Genomic DNA, 16,699 nt, shown 5'->3' with positions numbered 1-16,699 from the left:
CATATGCATAATAAAATCAGGCTTCATTGAAACACAACCATCACACCTCATCATCAAGATTCAGGAAACTGAATTCTCCTTGTGCATGGAAATGATGCCTGTGTTCATCTACCGTAAAGTTGATTAGTTGGCCCAAACGCTGGATGAGCACTGAATGCCAATGCTGATCATCCAGCAGGCTGCCCAGGGTGAGATTGACCAGGGTGGAAGTGGAAGGCAGTTTAGCTTCACCTTAGAAGGGGAAAAAAATAACTGCACCATTACTGCCAGTTTAAAGAAAAAAAAAAAAAAAAGTTTCTCTTTTGTGGACCAGCATCTTTCACGGTAATTGCAATCTCCTTTCATGCATTCCATTTCAAACACCAGGATGGATTTCCCTGAAGTTTGAATATAATAGGCTCTCAATCTTGTTGCAATTTCCTCCACTGTTAATTCTTTGTATCATTATTACCAATTGCATGCTCATTTTCTATGTAAATTTTATCTTTGCTACAATCTCATTATTTTAACCACCTCAACATTTTTCAATGACCCATCTCTTCTTTATGATGTTAGAAAATAGCTATACAGTTCTATCAGCACTATTTAAAAAACACTGAATGAGGATTTTGTGCAATTTACAAAATACAAACCATTTTTACATGAAAGAGCAATATTGGCATATGTACAAGCCCTTGAATCTGATAAGGCACTTTGACTGTTAAAAGATAAGCAATAAGGCTGGGCGCGGTGGCTCAAGCCTGTAATCCCAGCACTTTGGGAGGCCGAGGCGGGTGGATCACGAGGTCGAGAGATCGAGACCATCCTGGTCAACATGGTGAAACCCCGTCTCTACTAAAAATACAAAAAACTAGCTGGGCATGGTGGCGCGTGCCTGTAATCCCAGCTACTCAGGAGGCTGAGGCAGGAGAATTGCCTGAACCCAGGAGGCGGAGGTTGCGGTGAGCCGAGATCGCGCCATTGCACTCCAGCCTGGGTAACGAGAGCGAAAATCCGTCTCAAAAAAAAAAAAAAAAAAAAAAAGATAAGCAATAAAATCATAAAGTTACTTTGGTAACTTTATCAAATTTTTTAGCACTTCACCAAAGAGTTTTACCTGAATTAATAAGTAAAAAGAGTCTTCCTTTTCTTAATTGAAGTGTGATGTGATCTCCATTTGGCCCTTCCCTGTGGAGTAGAACCCCATCACTCTGCATGCTTTTGAATTTCAAAGAAATAATATCTTTTATGGGGCTCAGGGATTTTTGATCAAATCTGTAGAGAAGGAAACTTTTTCCATCAAGATCAACCACTTCTGATCCTAGAAACAAAGATATTAGAAGTCATTCTAAGGATAAATGTATTTTTCATTAAAGCAATTTAAATGCATTATAGAGAAAAAGCATTATATATACTCACACACATGCATATACTAATAACACAGTTATATTTTGATAAACCCACCATAAGTTAAAAATACTGTAAGTTGAAAATGCATTTAATACACGTCACCCACCAAACCTCATAGTTTAACCTAGACTACCTTAAACATACTCAGAACACTTAACATTAGCTTAATGTTGAACAAAATCATCTAACACAAAAACCATTTTATAATAAAGTGTTGAATATCTCATGTAATTTACTGAATACTACACTGAAAGTGAAAGACAGAATGGTTGGGTAGGTACTCGGTCTATGGTTTCTACTGAGTGCGTATTGTCTCTGCACCACTGTAAAGTCAAAAAACCGTAACCTGAATCTTTGTAAGTCAGGGACTGTCTGTGTAGTCCAGCTCCTGAACAGTCAAAAGTAAAGGAAAATATAACCACCAAACGTCTAAATCCCTATTGACACCTGGGGTTGATTTCATTTTAGTCTTTACTAACCTGTTTATGAAATTCATGATCTAGAAATACATTTTTAAACGTATTCCTAATTTTCTCATATGTCAATAAATATTATATAATTTTCTCATTAAAAATTATATGAGAAAATTATATATTTATATGATATATTTTATAATATATAAATAGAGAGAGAGAGAGAGGCAGGGTCTTGCTCTGTTCCCCAGACTGGAATGTAGTGGCAAAGGCACTATCTCAGCTCGCTGCAGCTTTGACCTCTGAGGCTCAAGAGACCCTCCCACCTCAATCCCCCGAGCAGGGGGAACCACAAGTGTGCACTACCATGCTTGGCTAATTTTATTTTTTAATGGAGATGAGGTCCTCATTAGGTTGCCCAGGCTGGTCTTGAACTCCTGGGTTCAGCCAATCTGTCCACCTCAGCCACCCAAAGTGCTGCAATTACAGGCGTGAGCCACTGTGCCCGGCCATTTTCCCATATTACTAAAGGCTATTTCTTCTTATTCCATTAAACAAAGTTATAATTAATATACATTAAATCACTTTACATATTTCACAATCAGTGTTTTTAATGATATTCTTGAAATTCTGAAGTTAAATTTTTTTTTGGCTCCAGAGAAACTGGTTTTGATATCTCAAAATTCTTTCATCCATACACTATGTTAATGAGATCCATACACAAAGATACACACATAGCATAGACTCATCAAATGCCACTTTTAGTACACGTTAAACTGACCTTTGTGTTTTGTCTTATTTTATTATGTTTGTGGTTAAGTGACAGTGTTTAAGAGCAATATTATTTTCTGTCTTCTGAAGGGCATTGTTGGAAACACCCTGACTTAATGATATTGTAAGGTCTGTTCTGCAGTATTTATGTCGTAACTGTGACACTGACATGTTTTTTTCAACTTTCTGACCGTGTCTTATCTACTTATTGTCAAGATCACTCTTCTACAGTTCATCTGAAAAAAGATGTCATGTTATACTAGTAACATAGCAATACATCTGTCAAAATCAGTTGCACCTGCACAAGAGACATTAAAAAAAAAAAAAAAAAAAAACTCATAACACTTGGAAATCCTGACAGTACTATCTACATTTCATAAGTCAAAGATATTTTAAGGCAATTACCCTTGAGACTGCATTTATGTAATAAATGAAGAGGCTCAAAAAATACAATGAAATATGAAGCTATTTTACAACTGGTAAGCTGGCTTCTTCCAGTCAACAAAATGACATTCCAGTTTACTCATCTTGTTTCATTTGACAAAATTATTACAGCTACTCGTAAGCCCAAATATGCATTTGATTCCGATCGTTCATCATATTTTATGTGAATCATCTATATACACCACCCTGCAAATTTTTGTCAACTATTTTATGCAGCCATCTTTTGAAGACTCAGAAGTTTTATTTTTTCACATTTTGCTAATGTGCTTATAAAGAATTCATTCACCAAGTGCACATGAATAAAGATTGCATTCTGTAGAAAGAATAATGTTAGCCTAACAATCATTCCTTGTTACATAGCTGAATGAATGTGCATGGTAAAAATATAACTGTGTCAAATACAAATAATGCATCCTATGATTATTAGATTACAATAAATTAAGAAAAATTCCAATAAGACAGACTTTAAAATGCTGACACATTTGGAGCAATGCAGTTATCTCTGAGTTAATGTATCACTTAAAGGCAACTATGACAGTAATGATTTCATTTCAGATAAAGACTATTTTTGAAATTAGCTACCAGGAGAATTTTTCCCATTAAAGGTTTAGCTTGTGTTACTTTAGCCTACTAGTACTTTTTTTTTCTTTTTCACCACTGTTATTATTACATTACAATGATCATATTTATCTTCTGTGGCACCTAAAGCTTTTGTGCCTGGAATATTTCAATCAGCCATGGTATAGAGAAAAACATATTAAACCACTGATGCCTAAAGCAATTGCATACTCTTAAACGGAAGCCACTTATCATTTTCTCTCATTCTTACTGTCTACTTGCTTCACAGGTATACGACTACACAATTCTATGAATTCATTCAATAAAATTTTGTTTGACCCAATGTAGAGTCACTGTGTGAGATTCTAGGACTAAAAAAAGATTCAACACAAATATAGCCCCTGTCCTCACAGTGCTTCCATTTAGTGAAGACAGACAGTATTTAGCAAGTGAACAACTAAGTTCATAAAAGCGTTACAGATTGTAACAGGCATTCTGATCAAGAGTAACAGAAGGCGGGAGTCACTTAAGCTAGTTGATAAAGGGCTCTCTCAGTTCTCGGGTCTAGAAAAACAAGCCAAAGGCAGATCTTTATCAGTAATCTTGCCACTCTCTACAGTCTTCAAGTCCTATAACTTGTCTCCATAAACTAGGATTACTCTTGGAACATTTAATTTCAAGAGGCCTAGACATTTTCCCAGCACTGTCCGATTCACTGCCATAAAAGAAAGCTCTGAGGATTGCTGAGAAACTAGAGTGAAAGGAAATAATTTAGTGCTCAGAGTATGAGTAAGATTGGTTCACCTTGAAAAAGAGGGCCTGAAAGGAAGAAGGTACAGAAAGAGGGAAATCAACAAACTATAGTCACATCATAGATTTCCTAAACAGGTAAACAATACCCTTCAGAGAAAAAAGAACAAAGAATAATTCACAACGCAAGTACATTATCAGTACAGAAAAACTTCAAGGGGTATACACATAATATATAGAAATAGAGTCTCATAAAATGAAAAAAATTCTGGGTGATTTTTAACAGCATTATTTTAGATACAACACTCATTGTAGGTCACTTTTTTATAAGCATTTTTTCTAAAAAGTTATTTGCACAAACACATTTCATATATTTTTTAAAGTCATCTTAATTACAAAATACTGAGTTATGCTGAATAAAGTTAATCATATGAAAGCCTGAAAAAAAATGAATCTTTTGAGAGAGAGCGAGGGAGCATTTGAATTCTATATATTACCAGCACCCAGCTGTCCAAAGATGCTGGTGAGAGACAGAAATATAGTTTCTCTTGAAAGTGATCTTACCACTGTTAAGAAAAATTAGAAAAAATAAAAAAAAATTAAAAAATAAAAGGAAATAAAGCAAAGAAATAATTTCATACCTTCTCAATGTCATAGTGGAATATCTTCTAACAGGTAAAGATTATTTAATTCTAGGAGAATTAATACATTCTGATTTTACCATTTATTACTGAATACTAATTAAGGCCAGAATCTATAAAGTTACATGTCATCTGCAGATTTTTGCTCAGTAGAAATGCAAATAGCTTCTGTCTAGTAGAAACTATATCTCCAAAGGTTATGGGTTTATTGTCCTGTTGGATATTAACTTCTTGTATATCTACCTAGTAACATTATTCTAACATGCTTTCCTGCATTCCTATAGATATACTCAATCTCTTCAATTTTCTTTGAAACTAGATTAACCATCCTTTTAACTCTTTCATTAATGAACCAAATACTTCTTTGATATATGTATATTCTGTATTTGAATGAAAGATATGTTTTTATGTTTTTTTAAATTGACTTTAACATCGTTAACTGAAAAAATACATTTGGACTTTACAGCAATGACCAAGAAAGCAACATATCAAATCTTAGCCATCACCAGAATTCATTTTCACTATTCTACAAAGATTTTCAGATATCTGAGCTCTTAAGAAAGCAACAGCAATCCAAACAGACACAAAAATCTAAAATTTCAGAGTGATTTCACAGCAATAGGTCTTTGTATTGGTACTAATCTATAAAAGATCTGAGTAAACAGAATTATTTAAATTAGTACAAATCAATATTTATTTTAGAAACACTAAACTAAGCATCCAAAATAACATTAATATTTAAATTAATAGTCAATATCACATTTATTCCTATCTTTTATAAATACCTTTGGAAAATAATATATATATATATATATATATATTTTTTTTTTTTTTTTTTTTTTTTTTACAGGTCTCCCTCTGTCACCTAGGCTGGAGGGCAGTGGCATAATCTCAGCTCACTGCAGCCCTAAACTCCTGAGCTCAAGTGCACCTCCAACCTCAGCCTCAGCCTTCCAAGTAGAGACTACAGAAATGTGCCACCATGCCCAGCTAACTTTTTGTATTTTTGGCAGAGATGGCATTTCTCCATGTTGCCCAGGCTGGGAAAACAATCTTTTGTACACAGTTGAATTGTATAAATAGGAAAAGTAGAGGTATTAGAAAAGTGACCATAGGAAAAAGGTGAAATCTGAAGTTAACGAAGTTTGTAAAAGACCTATAGTCTAAAGATGTAAGAGGAGACTTGTTGCTTGATTGAAAGGAAGAATAAGAATTATTTCTCTAATTGTGAATTTGTTCATTAGTATGCTTATTAACTGAGGTTTTATATATAGAGATATATATATGTATATATATATGCATAGATATATATGTATATATACACATACACACACATATGTATTATATATATTTTACATTCTGTATTTTTAATGATTGGGTTATTATCAAGATTAATAAAGTGACTCTGTCATACATCGGCTCACAATGGGCAGGGCATGAACTCTAGTTTTCTAGTAACAGTTGCAAACTGTTCTGACAAATTCCCCTCTTTGCAGACTAGCCCCCTTTTCAGCCATTCGTAATAATACATACTTCTCGTTACCATAGTTATTAAGGCAACTTGTCCGTGTGGGTTTGAATTCTCACTCTAACTTGGGCAAGTATGTTAGTTTCTGCCGTGGCATGGATGTGGTTTGTCGCCATTAAAATTCATACTGAAATTTGTTCCCCAGAGTGGCAATACTAGGAGCTGAGGCCCACAGGAAAGGGCTTGAATCATGGGGCAGCTCCCTCATGAATGGTTTGTGGCTGTTCTTAGGATAGTGAGTGAATCTCTTCTCTCATGAGACTGATTGGTTCTCATAAGAATGGACTTGTTCTTGTCAAAGCGTGTTCCTATGAAGCAGGACACCCCTCAGGTTTTGCCTCTTTGGACTTTTCCACATCCCCTTTTGACCTTCTCCACTGTTTTCACCCTACAAAAGCCCTCACCAGAAGCCCATAAGATGTGACCACCATGCTTCTTGAACTTCCCAGCTTCCAAAACCATGAATGAAATAAACCTCTATTTTTAATAAATTACCCAGCCTGAGATATTCTGTTATAGCAACATAAAATGGACTAAGACAACTTCCTATTACTGTTGTAAAGCAACCACAAACATAGTCTCTTAATACATCACAAATTTATTATCTTACAATTCTGGAATTCAGAAGTCCTAAAATCATGGAGTTGGCAGGAGCTGTTTTCCTTCTGAAGTCTCTAAAAAATAATCTATTTATTTGTCTTTTCCACCTTTTAGTGACCACTTGGCTTATCATGGCCTCTTCCTTCATGTGACCAGTGTCACAGCATATTCAAATCTCTCTCTTTCTTTCGTCTCTCCCTCCCTGCCTTCTACTTTCCTTTTATAAGGACTTTTGTGACATCGGGTCCACCTGGATAAACCAAAATAATCTCCCCACTGTAAGAGCCCTAAGTTAACTACATCTGCAAAGTGCCTTTGCTATGGTAACTCACAACATATTTACAGGTTTCAGGGACCAAGATATTAGGGAGGTATTATGCCCTCTATCACAACCTTGTCCCTGTTGTCTCATTTGTAAAATGAGAATAACAGTACAGACTTCTTAGGATTGTTGTATGCATGCTTATCTGCCTAGCTTTTAGGAGTTATATGACACACAATTAGCAGTCAATGAATATTAACAACTACTAATGCTAATACTAGGATTTAGTGCTAGAATATCGGGCAGGAAAATGTGCATAGCAAAAAATAAGTACATTTGGTGTATTTGTGACTCTTTAAATAATCATGAATTGCTGAAGTACACAAGAAACCCTTAATTACCAATGTCACTGCCAGGTTATTCAGCAAGGATGATTTCAAGCCATCTGTGGGTTCTGTGGCTTTTTCTCTGTCTGTCAGCTCCTGCCCAAGCTGACTTACCACAGCAATTGTTGGTGACCTGATTCCTCCTCAGTGAATACCTCCATCTCAAATCTTCACATTTAGAGCAAGAATCAAGGAAAGAAGAGACTCACAAAGATTGTAGGCCCTACTCTCATATCAATTCTCCCTGTGACCCTAGGTATAGCTTGCTTTATTTACACAATTCAGAAATAAAATCTCCCATGGAATTAAGAGCTTTGCAACAGAAAATATTCAAATATCTTTCAGAGAGTTGTGTCAGACATAGTTTTCCTAAAATGTGTATTCTGCCTTTTTTTCAGCAGCACGTATTTATGGAAAGCTTTCTGTGAATACCGTGGAAGACACAGTGATGCATAAAAACAAAGAACACTTTTTTTTTTTTTTTGAAAGAGCTTATAGTCAATTGGGGAAGACACACAACCCTGAGATGCAATTATTCATGCCTGTCTTCAGAGCTCTGCTTTTGTATCACGGCTGCATCGTGAATGATTTCTAAGATGTGCAGGAGAAGAAGTTGATCCGCTGCAGCTTCTGAGAAGGGTGTCAACTAAATTGTAAAAGTGCTTTACCTTCTTAAGCAGCAAACTTTCTCTACCACTGCATATTTCACATACACACACACACCCCTCATGGTAATATATTCCAGTTTTCCTGGTATCTTCTCCCCACCCCTGCATCCTACTCTTGCTCCAGAAGTTTGAGTCTTTTCAAATTTTCAGGGGTTGTCACTTAAAAGAGCAATGCCCCCACAACCCCCAAGTGAATTACTAAGAAAAATATTCAAAAGCACAAACTGAGCTCTAGGGTCCAGCTATATTAGAACCAATGGAAAAGAAACACTTGGGCTCTCCATATACCTTCAACATTCAACATCCTGGCTTTGGCCTAATGTTTACCAAATCAGACTCTCAGGAACTCTAACCTGGAACAGGAATACAGGTCCCTGAATGAGTCTGAGGCAGATGGCAGCATAAGTGTTGTTTGCTAGGAAGAACCTATTCTCTGAAAATAAATGACCTCACTGCATATTGAGTTGTACCTGGAAATAAATTGTGCCATGGAAATAAATGTTTTATTCATTTATACTGTGGGTGGTACTTGCAGATAGTTGTGGAGGTGGTAGAGATTTGTCCCCGGAAGATGTTTTAGGGATAAATGGATTCTGTGAGTTAAGCTATGAATCATGGAATTATTGCTGAGGTCAGATGACTACAAAACTTAAAAGAGAAAAATTGGAATAGAAAATACATAAACTAGAAAATCAATTTTTCAATGATAGAAAATTAACTGCATTTCAAGGTCATGAAAGAGTTAATAAAAAATACACTAAAGTCTTTCATTAATTCATTGGGAATCTCCCCAAAATATAAACAGAACAAGAGTGTCACCTTCAAAAATCAGAGAAAAAAAATAATATAGCTTTTTCATCAATTGGAAAGGGGTATAGAGCAAACTCTTCTTAGTTAAACATGAAGTCACCCTTAAACACTGATCACACTGTTTATTCATTTGAAAATTATTGCCCATGAATTACGAAACAAACAGAGGTCCAATTTTGACTTCTGAGAAACACAAATCAGACTGAGTTGCTGTTTAACTATTATATAGTGAAATATTAAAGTAGCAGCATGATAGATAGGCACTCGAGACCTGCATTACTGAATTGATTTTTTAAAGTGATGAAGAAAGACCAAGTACTCAAGAAATCAATAGGAAATAGATTGTACTATTTTTGCGTGGTAGCATAAAAAAACACAGAATGATTTAAGGTACTCCTACATTTAAAACAACTAAAATTAATACAGTGAAAAAGAAGAAGGCACAGAAATCAAGAGCTATATATCACTACAGGGGAAAGATGACTTTATTATCTTTTTAAATAGACCAAGTTAAGGTCAGTAACAACACACCAGGAGGTTACGGGAACAAACATTATCATTCTCACTTAAATATCAATCCAAATTAACCTTTTAAACAGATTTGAAATTAGTAACATCTACTATGTCAAGGACATTTGAATGTATCATCAGAGGATGTAAGTTGCATTTCTATCTCTAATATTTATTTGCAACTTCTGTAATGTCACAGAAGTTACCTAAATGCTGATTATCCATTTCCTTGTTTGGATGTGTACAGAAAAAATTCAGCCTCTCATACTACGCAAAGATGCTAGAGGGATCAAATGGAAATATCAAAATGCCTCAAAATTTATTATTTTGTATACTGTTATCATTTTAATAATAACAACACTTGGAATCACATATTTATCTCAAAGGTATCTCTCTTTTGATCAATTGCTGTTGCGAGAATGTAATACATTTGTGATTTTTATGTATTTATGATACCATTTATATCATGGATAATCAGATTTTTTAAAAATTCAATCATTTAACCAATAGTTATTGAACACTGTGCCAAGTGCTATGGTGGGAGATGCTGTTGCTACAGTGAACACATTTGTCCTCAGGGATGCTCCATCCTGAAGGAAGAAAGCAGGCAAATCCTCCTGTGTACACAGACATATTTACACATTATAATGTAAATAATATGTACAATTACAACTTGTGATTGTACATATTTACCTGGTCTATTTAAAAAGATAGTAAAGTAGTAAAGATATGTTAACTGTAAATATTTATAAATTATAACTGTACATATTTACAAATTGTACATATTTACATTTGTAAATATGTACAGACAAATATGCAAATTCCAGAGCATGGAAGGAAAGGACAGGGTTTACAGGAGACTTTTGAACATGGAGATTTAAATGTGGTTGGTGACTGGGGACATCTCTAAGGAAGTGCTATTTAAACTGAGGAGGTAACCCTACCTGTCAGCAGGGGTCACGAAAGGAGGAGGAGGTGGGAAAAGGGAGGGGGTGGATATGGGAGGGATGAGGATTGTTAGGCGTGTGGGATAGACAGCGGAGGGCTGGATGGCGCTGGCAGGGAGTACATGGAAGTGGTCCACAGGGAGATGAATTACTGGCTGATCACCTAGACCCTATGAAGGCTTAGTTCCAGGTTTCGTTGGATAAGTCTGCTTGGGTTTTGTTCTTAGCCCTAGGACATAACAGTATGTCCTCAGGTACAGTCTTTACTACCAAAGTAATACATTAGTGGGATTTCTTTCTTCCCTTTTTTAAAAATCTCTACTCCTGTGACAGATTACCTTGTGGCATTTTATTGAAAGCCCAAGATATTTAACAAATTCCTTTAAATTGGCAGGACTTGAACTCCATAGGTGGTCCTTCCAGCCCTAGGCAGATACTAAAATCTTCAGACTTTTAAACTTCGACCTCCTGCTTTCTCCAGGGCTGTTTGGCATTTCATCCTGAGTATGTGAGTTACAAGAATTGGCCAAAGATCTAAGGGAAATGTGTCTGCAGGAGCAGGGACCCTTATCCTCTTACCTCCTTCTTTTGAATATTTCCACTCAATTTCTAGCCTCTCTGGCAACCTTGAACTCTGACCTTAGTGCCCCTATGCTTAGTAAAATCTGGCTATTTTCTGTTGGTCCTTTGGTAAAAGTAAGATAAATGTGAATTTCCCAGAGTTTACTTCCCTTCTTCCAAGAATCAAGTCCTCTCCAGTTTCTTCCATTTCATTAATAAACTTCAGAACTCTAAAGCATGTTTTTAAAATATATTTTATTTAACACTTATACAACTTTTATGGGCGGCAGTTTAGTCCAATAAAAACTACGCTGTCGTGACTGACATTGAAAAACAAATCTTCTCCCTTGTTGTGAACTCTTATAGTTAGCTTGAACCCGTCATTTATTTAGGGCTGTCAAATAGACACATTCTATTATTCCTTTTTATTTATCACGTAAAATATTTAATTAAAGAGATACTCCCCTCTTCTATCTGGTTATAAGTTACATAGGAAGACTAAAACATACTTGGTGTCTCCTCTCTTTGTTTATGAGTTTTCAAAATATGGAGTTGGATCTTTATGTCTCTCATAGATGACCAATGGGGCTTTTCAATTGCTGTTATCATGAACCCATTCACTCAAACATATTTAATTTGTTTCAAAACTTGGCAGTTACAATCCTTATTGATATTAAAACATTTTCATTTTTGGTCAGTGAGAATCTCTTCAACTGATGCTGAATTCCTTTGCCATGACCCTGATAAGTTTTCATAGTTGCCTTATTTTCTAGTATCTTAATAGCTAATCTTATTTTAAAAGAACTTCATGTTATGGTTAATACTGAGTGTCAACTTCACTGGATTGAAGGCCGCAAAATACTGATCCTGGGTGTGTCTGTGAGAGTGTTGCCAAAGGAGATTAACACTTGACTCAGTGGGCTGGGACAGGCAGACCCACCCTTTATCTGGGTGGGCACCATCTAATCAGCTGCCAGAGAATATGAAACAGGCAGAAAAACATGAAAAGCCTAGACTGCCTTAGCCTCCCCACCTACATCTTCCTCCATGCGGGAGGCTTCCTGCCCTCAAACATCAGACTCCAAATTCTTCAGCTTTGAAACCCAGACTGGCTTCCTTGCTCCTCAGCTTGCAGATTGCCTATTGTGGGGCCTTGTGATTGTGTGAGTTAATACTCCTTAATAAACTCCTATGTGAATGTATATATATATTCTGTATTAGTCAGATTAACACTAACTAATACAGATTTTGGTAACATGAGTGGTTCTAGAAAAAACAGAATATTAAGGATGGAGTTCTTTAGTTGTTGGGGGTTTCTGGAGTTGGCTGCTTAATATGACTAGACTCAAAAATGCTAAGGACTCTACTTCTAATAGTATGGAGAACACTGACAGTCCTTGGCATGAACTGTTTAGAGAGTCAGGTAAATTAATGCATTTGACATTTACCACTCATGAGAGGCAAAGAGTTTAGTGACTCTATATATAATACCCTTGGTCATATGTGGAGAACCGAGGAACATAATGAAGCTGGTTAGTTGCTCCTAAGTTCACTGGACAAAGTGATACAAGAAAATGATAAACTCAGGGATTCTGTCCTGGCTTCAGAAGTAGATACTGAGCCTCATATCTTCTAATATTGCCCAGAGTCAGAGTCTTATCTCCTTTAGAGAAAGAGCTGAACTTGTAGAAAATCAGACACAAGCTCTTACCGTGTGAATGGCTGATCTGCAATGGCAGGTGCCTGCACAGCCTCACCAGGTGTCTACCGTTAAAATGAGGGCATTGATTGGAAAAGAATGGAACTTTGCAACTTGAGATGGGGACATGTGGAGGACCCTGATGAAGCTGGGAACACTGAGCTTGTAAACGCTGATGAACCTTTCTTGCCAGAAGAAACCAGTTCCCCATCCCCATTAGTGGCAACATCCCCTCCCAGACCCATGCTGCCATCAGCCTTTCCACCTTTGTCTGAGCAGATAAACCCTGCACTGCCTGAGGCAACAGTGAACGTCTCCCCGGAGGCAGTTTCCAAGCAAGATAATGTTGATTCTCCTCAGGAGCCACCCCCAAAACCCCTGTTTGCTTCTATACCTATAACTAAAGTCCTGGCAGGCTCCTAGAGGTGAGGTTCAGAGTGTGACCCATGAGGAGGTGCACTACACTTGAAAAGAACTTCTTGAGTTTTCTAATTTATATAAACAGAAATCAGGAGAAGAGGTATGAGAATGGATATCAAGAGTGTGGGTAATGGGGGAAGGAACATAGAACTGAATCAGGCTGAATTGATTGATTTCAGCCCACTAAGCAGGTATTCTGCATTTAATGTTGCAGCTCAGGGAGCTAAAAATGTTCTAATAGTATATTTCCTTGGTTAGCTGAAATACGGAATGAAAGATGGCCCACTGTGAGTGAGGTGGAAGCCTGATGTCCCTTGGGTTAATGTAGAGGAAAGAATCCAAAGGGAGATGGGGATGGTGGAGTGGATTAGTCACTTCAGACCTACTCATTGCAGTTGGGAGGGTCTCAGAGATATACCCATGACCAATACCTTGCAAAATAGATTTGTGAGGGCAGCACTCACAACTATGAAAAGCCCTATAATTGCTCTTCGCTGTATGTCAGATCTAACAGTGGGAACTGCAGTCATTCAACTACAAAACTTAAATACAATGGGAATAATTGGATTTATTATTTTGGCAGGGGCCAAGTGGGGGCACTCAACCATGAAAGGAAAGGTGGGCATAGCTACTATGGACAACAGAGGCAAAGTAACAAAAAGAATAGTCTGACTGGTGTAGAGCTCTGGCATTGGCTAATTAATCACAGTGTTCCTAGAAGAGAAATTGATAGGAAGCCTACTGTATTCCTACTTAATTTTTACAAGCAGAAAACTTCTAGGTTGAATGGATGAAAGACTAATTTGAAACAGAAAAACAGAGAATCACAGCCCTTCAATCGATTTCCAGAGTTGAGTTAGTTTACAGACCCAGAACCCCTTGAATGAAGGGGAGGCCAGGTCCCCTTGAGGAAGGACCCCACTACACTACTGACAATTTATGCTGTTAATCTTTCTCCCATCCTTCCCCAGGGAGACCTCCAGCCTTTTACCAGGGTAACTGTGCGTTGGGGAAAGGAAAATAATCAGACACTTCGGGGACTAATGGACATTGTCTCTGAGCCGAGATTGGTTTTAGGGGGCATAAAACAGTACTGTGGTCTTCCAGTTAAAGTAGAGGCTTATGGAGGTCAGGTGATTAACAGAGTTTTAGTTCAGGACCAACTTACAGTAGGTCCAGTGTGTCCCCAGACTCATCCTGTGGTCATTTCCCCAGTGTCAGGATGCATAATTGGCAAAGACACACTTAGCAGCTGGCAGAACCTCCATAGTGGCTCCTTGACCAGCAGGCTGAGGGCTACTATGGTGGGAAAGGCCAATGGAAGCCATTAGAGCTGTCTCTACCAAGAAAAAATCGGTAATTCAAAAATGATATCACATCCCTAGAGGGGTTATAGAGACTAATGCCAATATCAAAGACTTGAAAGACACAGGGTGGTGATACCCACCACATTCCCATTCAGCTCTCCCATTTGGCCTGTGCAGAAGACAGATAGATCTTAGAGAATGACAGTGGATTATCCTAAGCTTAACTAAGTGGTGACTCCAATTGCAGCTGCTGTACCAGATGTGGTTTCATTGCCTACTCATATTAACACATCTCCTGGTACCTGGCATGCAGCCATTGAGTTGGAAAATGCCTTTTCTCCATTCATGTCCATAAGGCCCACCAGAAGCAATTTGCTTTCAGCTGGCAAGGCCAGCAATATACCTTTACTGTCCTACCTCAGGAATATATCAGCTCTCTGGCTTTGTGTCATAATCGTATTCAGAGAGACCTTAATAGCTACTTAACAATGTTTAGTACTCAATAAACTACTTAATACTTAATAAACTCATACATATGATATATATATATATACACACATAATATACACATATATATCATATGTATGAGTTTATTAAGTATTAAGTAGTTTATTGAGTAAACTACTTAATATTTAATATGTATATAGTATATATATATGTAGTGTATATATAATATATATATATGTATATATATATATACATACATACACATACATATGAGATGAACCAAATTAACTCCATCTTAAATGTGAGCCTGAATGACTCCATCTTGGCTTCTTCCCCCACCATTTCTCCCTTGAGTGCATACCTGGGCCACATTGTGCAGTGTCATGTTGCGGTTATAACTATAGAAACACATCAACACTGTAACCATATCCTCCTTGACAAGTCCACTTGCTATTGTGAATATCCCCTTGACTGATGGTATGGAAAGAACCGAATACCCCCTTGGTAACCAGCTACCATGGAAACCGCTTGTATCACCAATCATGGGAGCCTCCTGCCTCCTAGTTATCAGGCTCCTCGCCTAACTTGCTTATTCTGCTTCTGTAAAATTCCACTTTGCCCCCTTACCCTGAGCAACATATAAAAGGAAATCAAACCCCTTCCTCGGCACCAAGAGATTTTGAGCATGAGCTGACTCTAGGTCACTGGCAATAAAGGACTCACAATCAGATTCAGAGTGTGGTACTTTCCTAACAACTCACTCAGATATAACGTATGTCTGTGTGTGTGTATGTGTGTGTGTGTGTGTGCGTCTTATTAGTTCTGTCCCTCTAGAGAACCCTGACTGATACACTCCACTTGTCATCAAATTTAAGATTATAAACTTTGCAAAGAATTAGAGAATTTATACTCTTTGATATTAAGCCAACCAGAATCTATCTTCTTTTTAAACTTTGACATAAAACAAGATTTTTCAGCTACAATATTAGTTGATAGATAATCTGAGTGTAAGAAACTATCTAATTCACCTTAGTCAAGCTTTTAGCAGCATGTGGGACTTGCTCAATAAATAGGTATTGAACTCAATTATAACTATTCTTTCAGCAAAGCTAACAAATTTATTGCTTTTCCTTTTTTCCCCTAACCACAGATGTGATATGAGAGATTAGCATCCTGAATAGGCAGAGACTAATATCTAGCTCTCTTTCAGTGTTCTCTTACCCAGGTAAATGTCTGCACTTTTTATGATACTTTTTAATATTTCCTATTTACATGTTTTCTTTTTTTTTTTTTTTTTTTTTTTTGAGACGGAGTTTCGCTCTTGTTACCCAGGCTGGAGTGCAATGGCGCGATCTCGGCTCACCGCAACCTCCGCCTCCTGGGCTCAGGCAATTCTCCTGCCTCAGCCTCCTAAGTAGCTGGGATTACAGGCACACGCCACCATGCCCAGCTAATTTTTTGCACCTTTAGTAGAGACGGGGTTTCACCATGTTGACCAGGATGGTCTCGATCTCTCGACCTCGTGATCCACCCGCCTCGGCCTCCCAAAGTGCTGGGATTACAGGCTTGAGCCACCGCGCCCGGCCAC

The 16,699-nt window shown here is 37.3% G+C and overlaps 1 protein-coding gene across 1 annotated transcript in view; it reads right to left on the bottom strand.

Moving 5' to 3' along the window:
• LOC101053954 (contactin-associated protein-like 4) overlaps nucleotides 1-16,699 on the bottom strand; it is a 106,721-nt gene that overhangs the window by 82,798 nt on the left and 7,224 nt on the right. The window contains 2 exon segments of the mRNA XM_074400317.1: nucleotides 47-231; nucleotides 1,097-1,300. Coding sequence (XP_074256418.1) covers nucleotides 47-231; nucleotides 1,097-1,300 — 389 coding nt within the window.

Source organism: Saimiri boliviensis, chromosome 6 (genome assembly GCF_048565385.1).
Source record: "Saimiri boliviensis isolate mSaiBol1 chromosome 6, mSaiBol1.pri, whole genome shotgun sequence".
Classification (NCBI taxonomy): domain Eukaryota; kingdom Metazoa; phylum Chordata; class Mammalia; order Primates; family Cebidae; genus Saimiri; species Saimiri boliviensis.
This window is presented reverse-complemented; position numbering and strand designations above follow the sequence as displayed.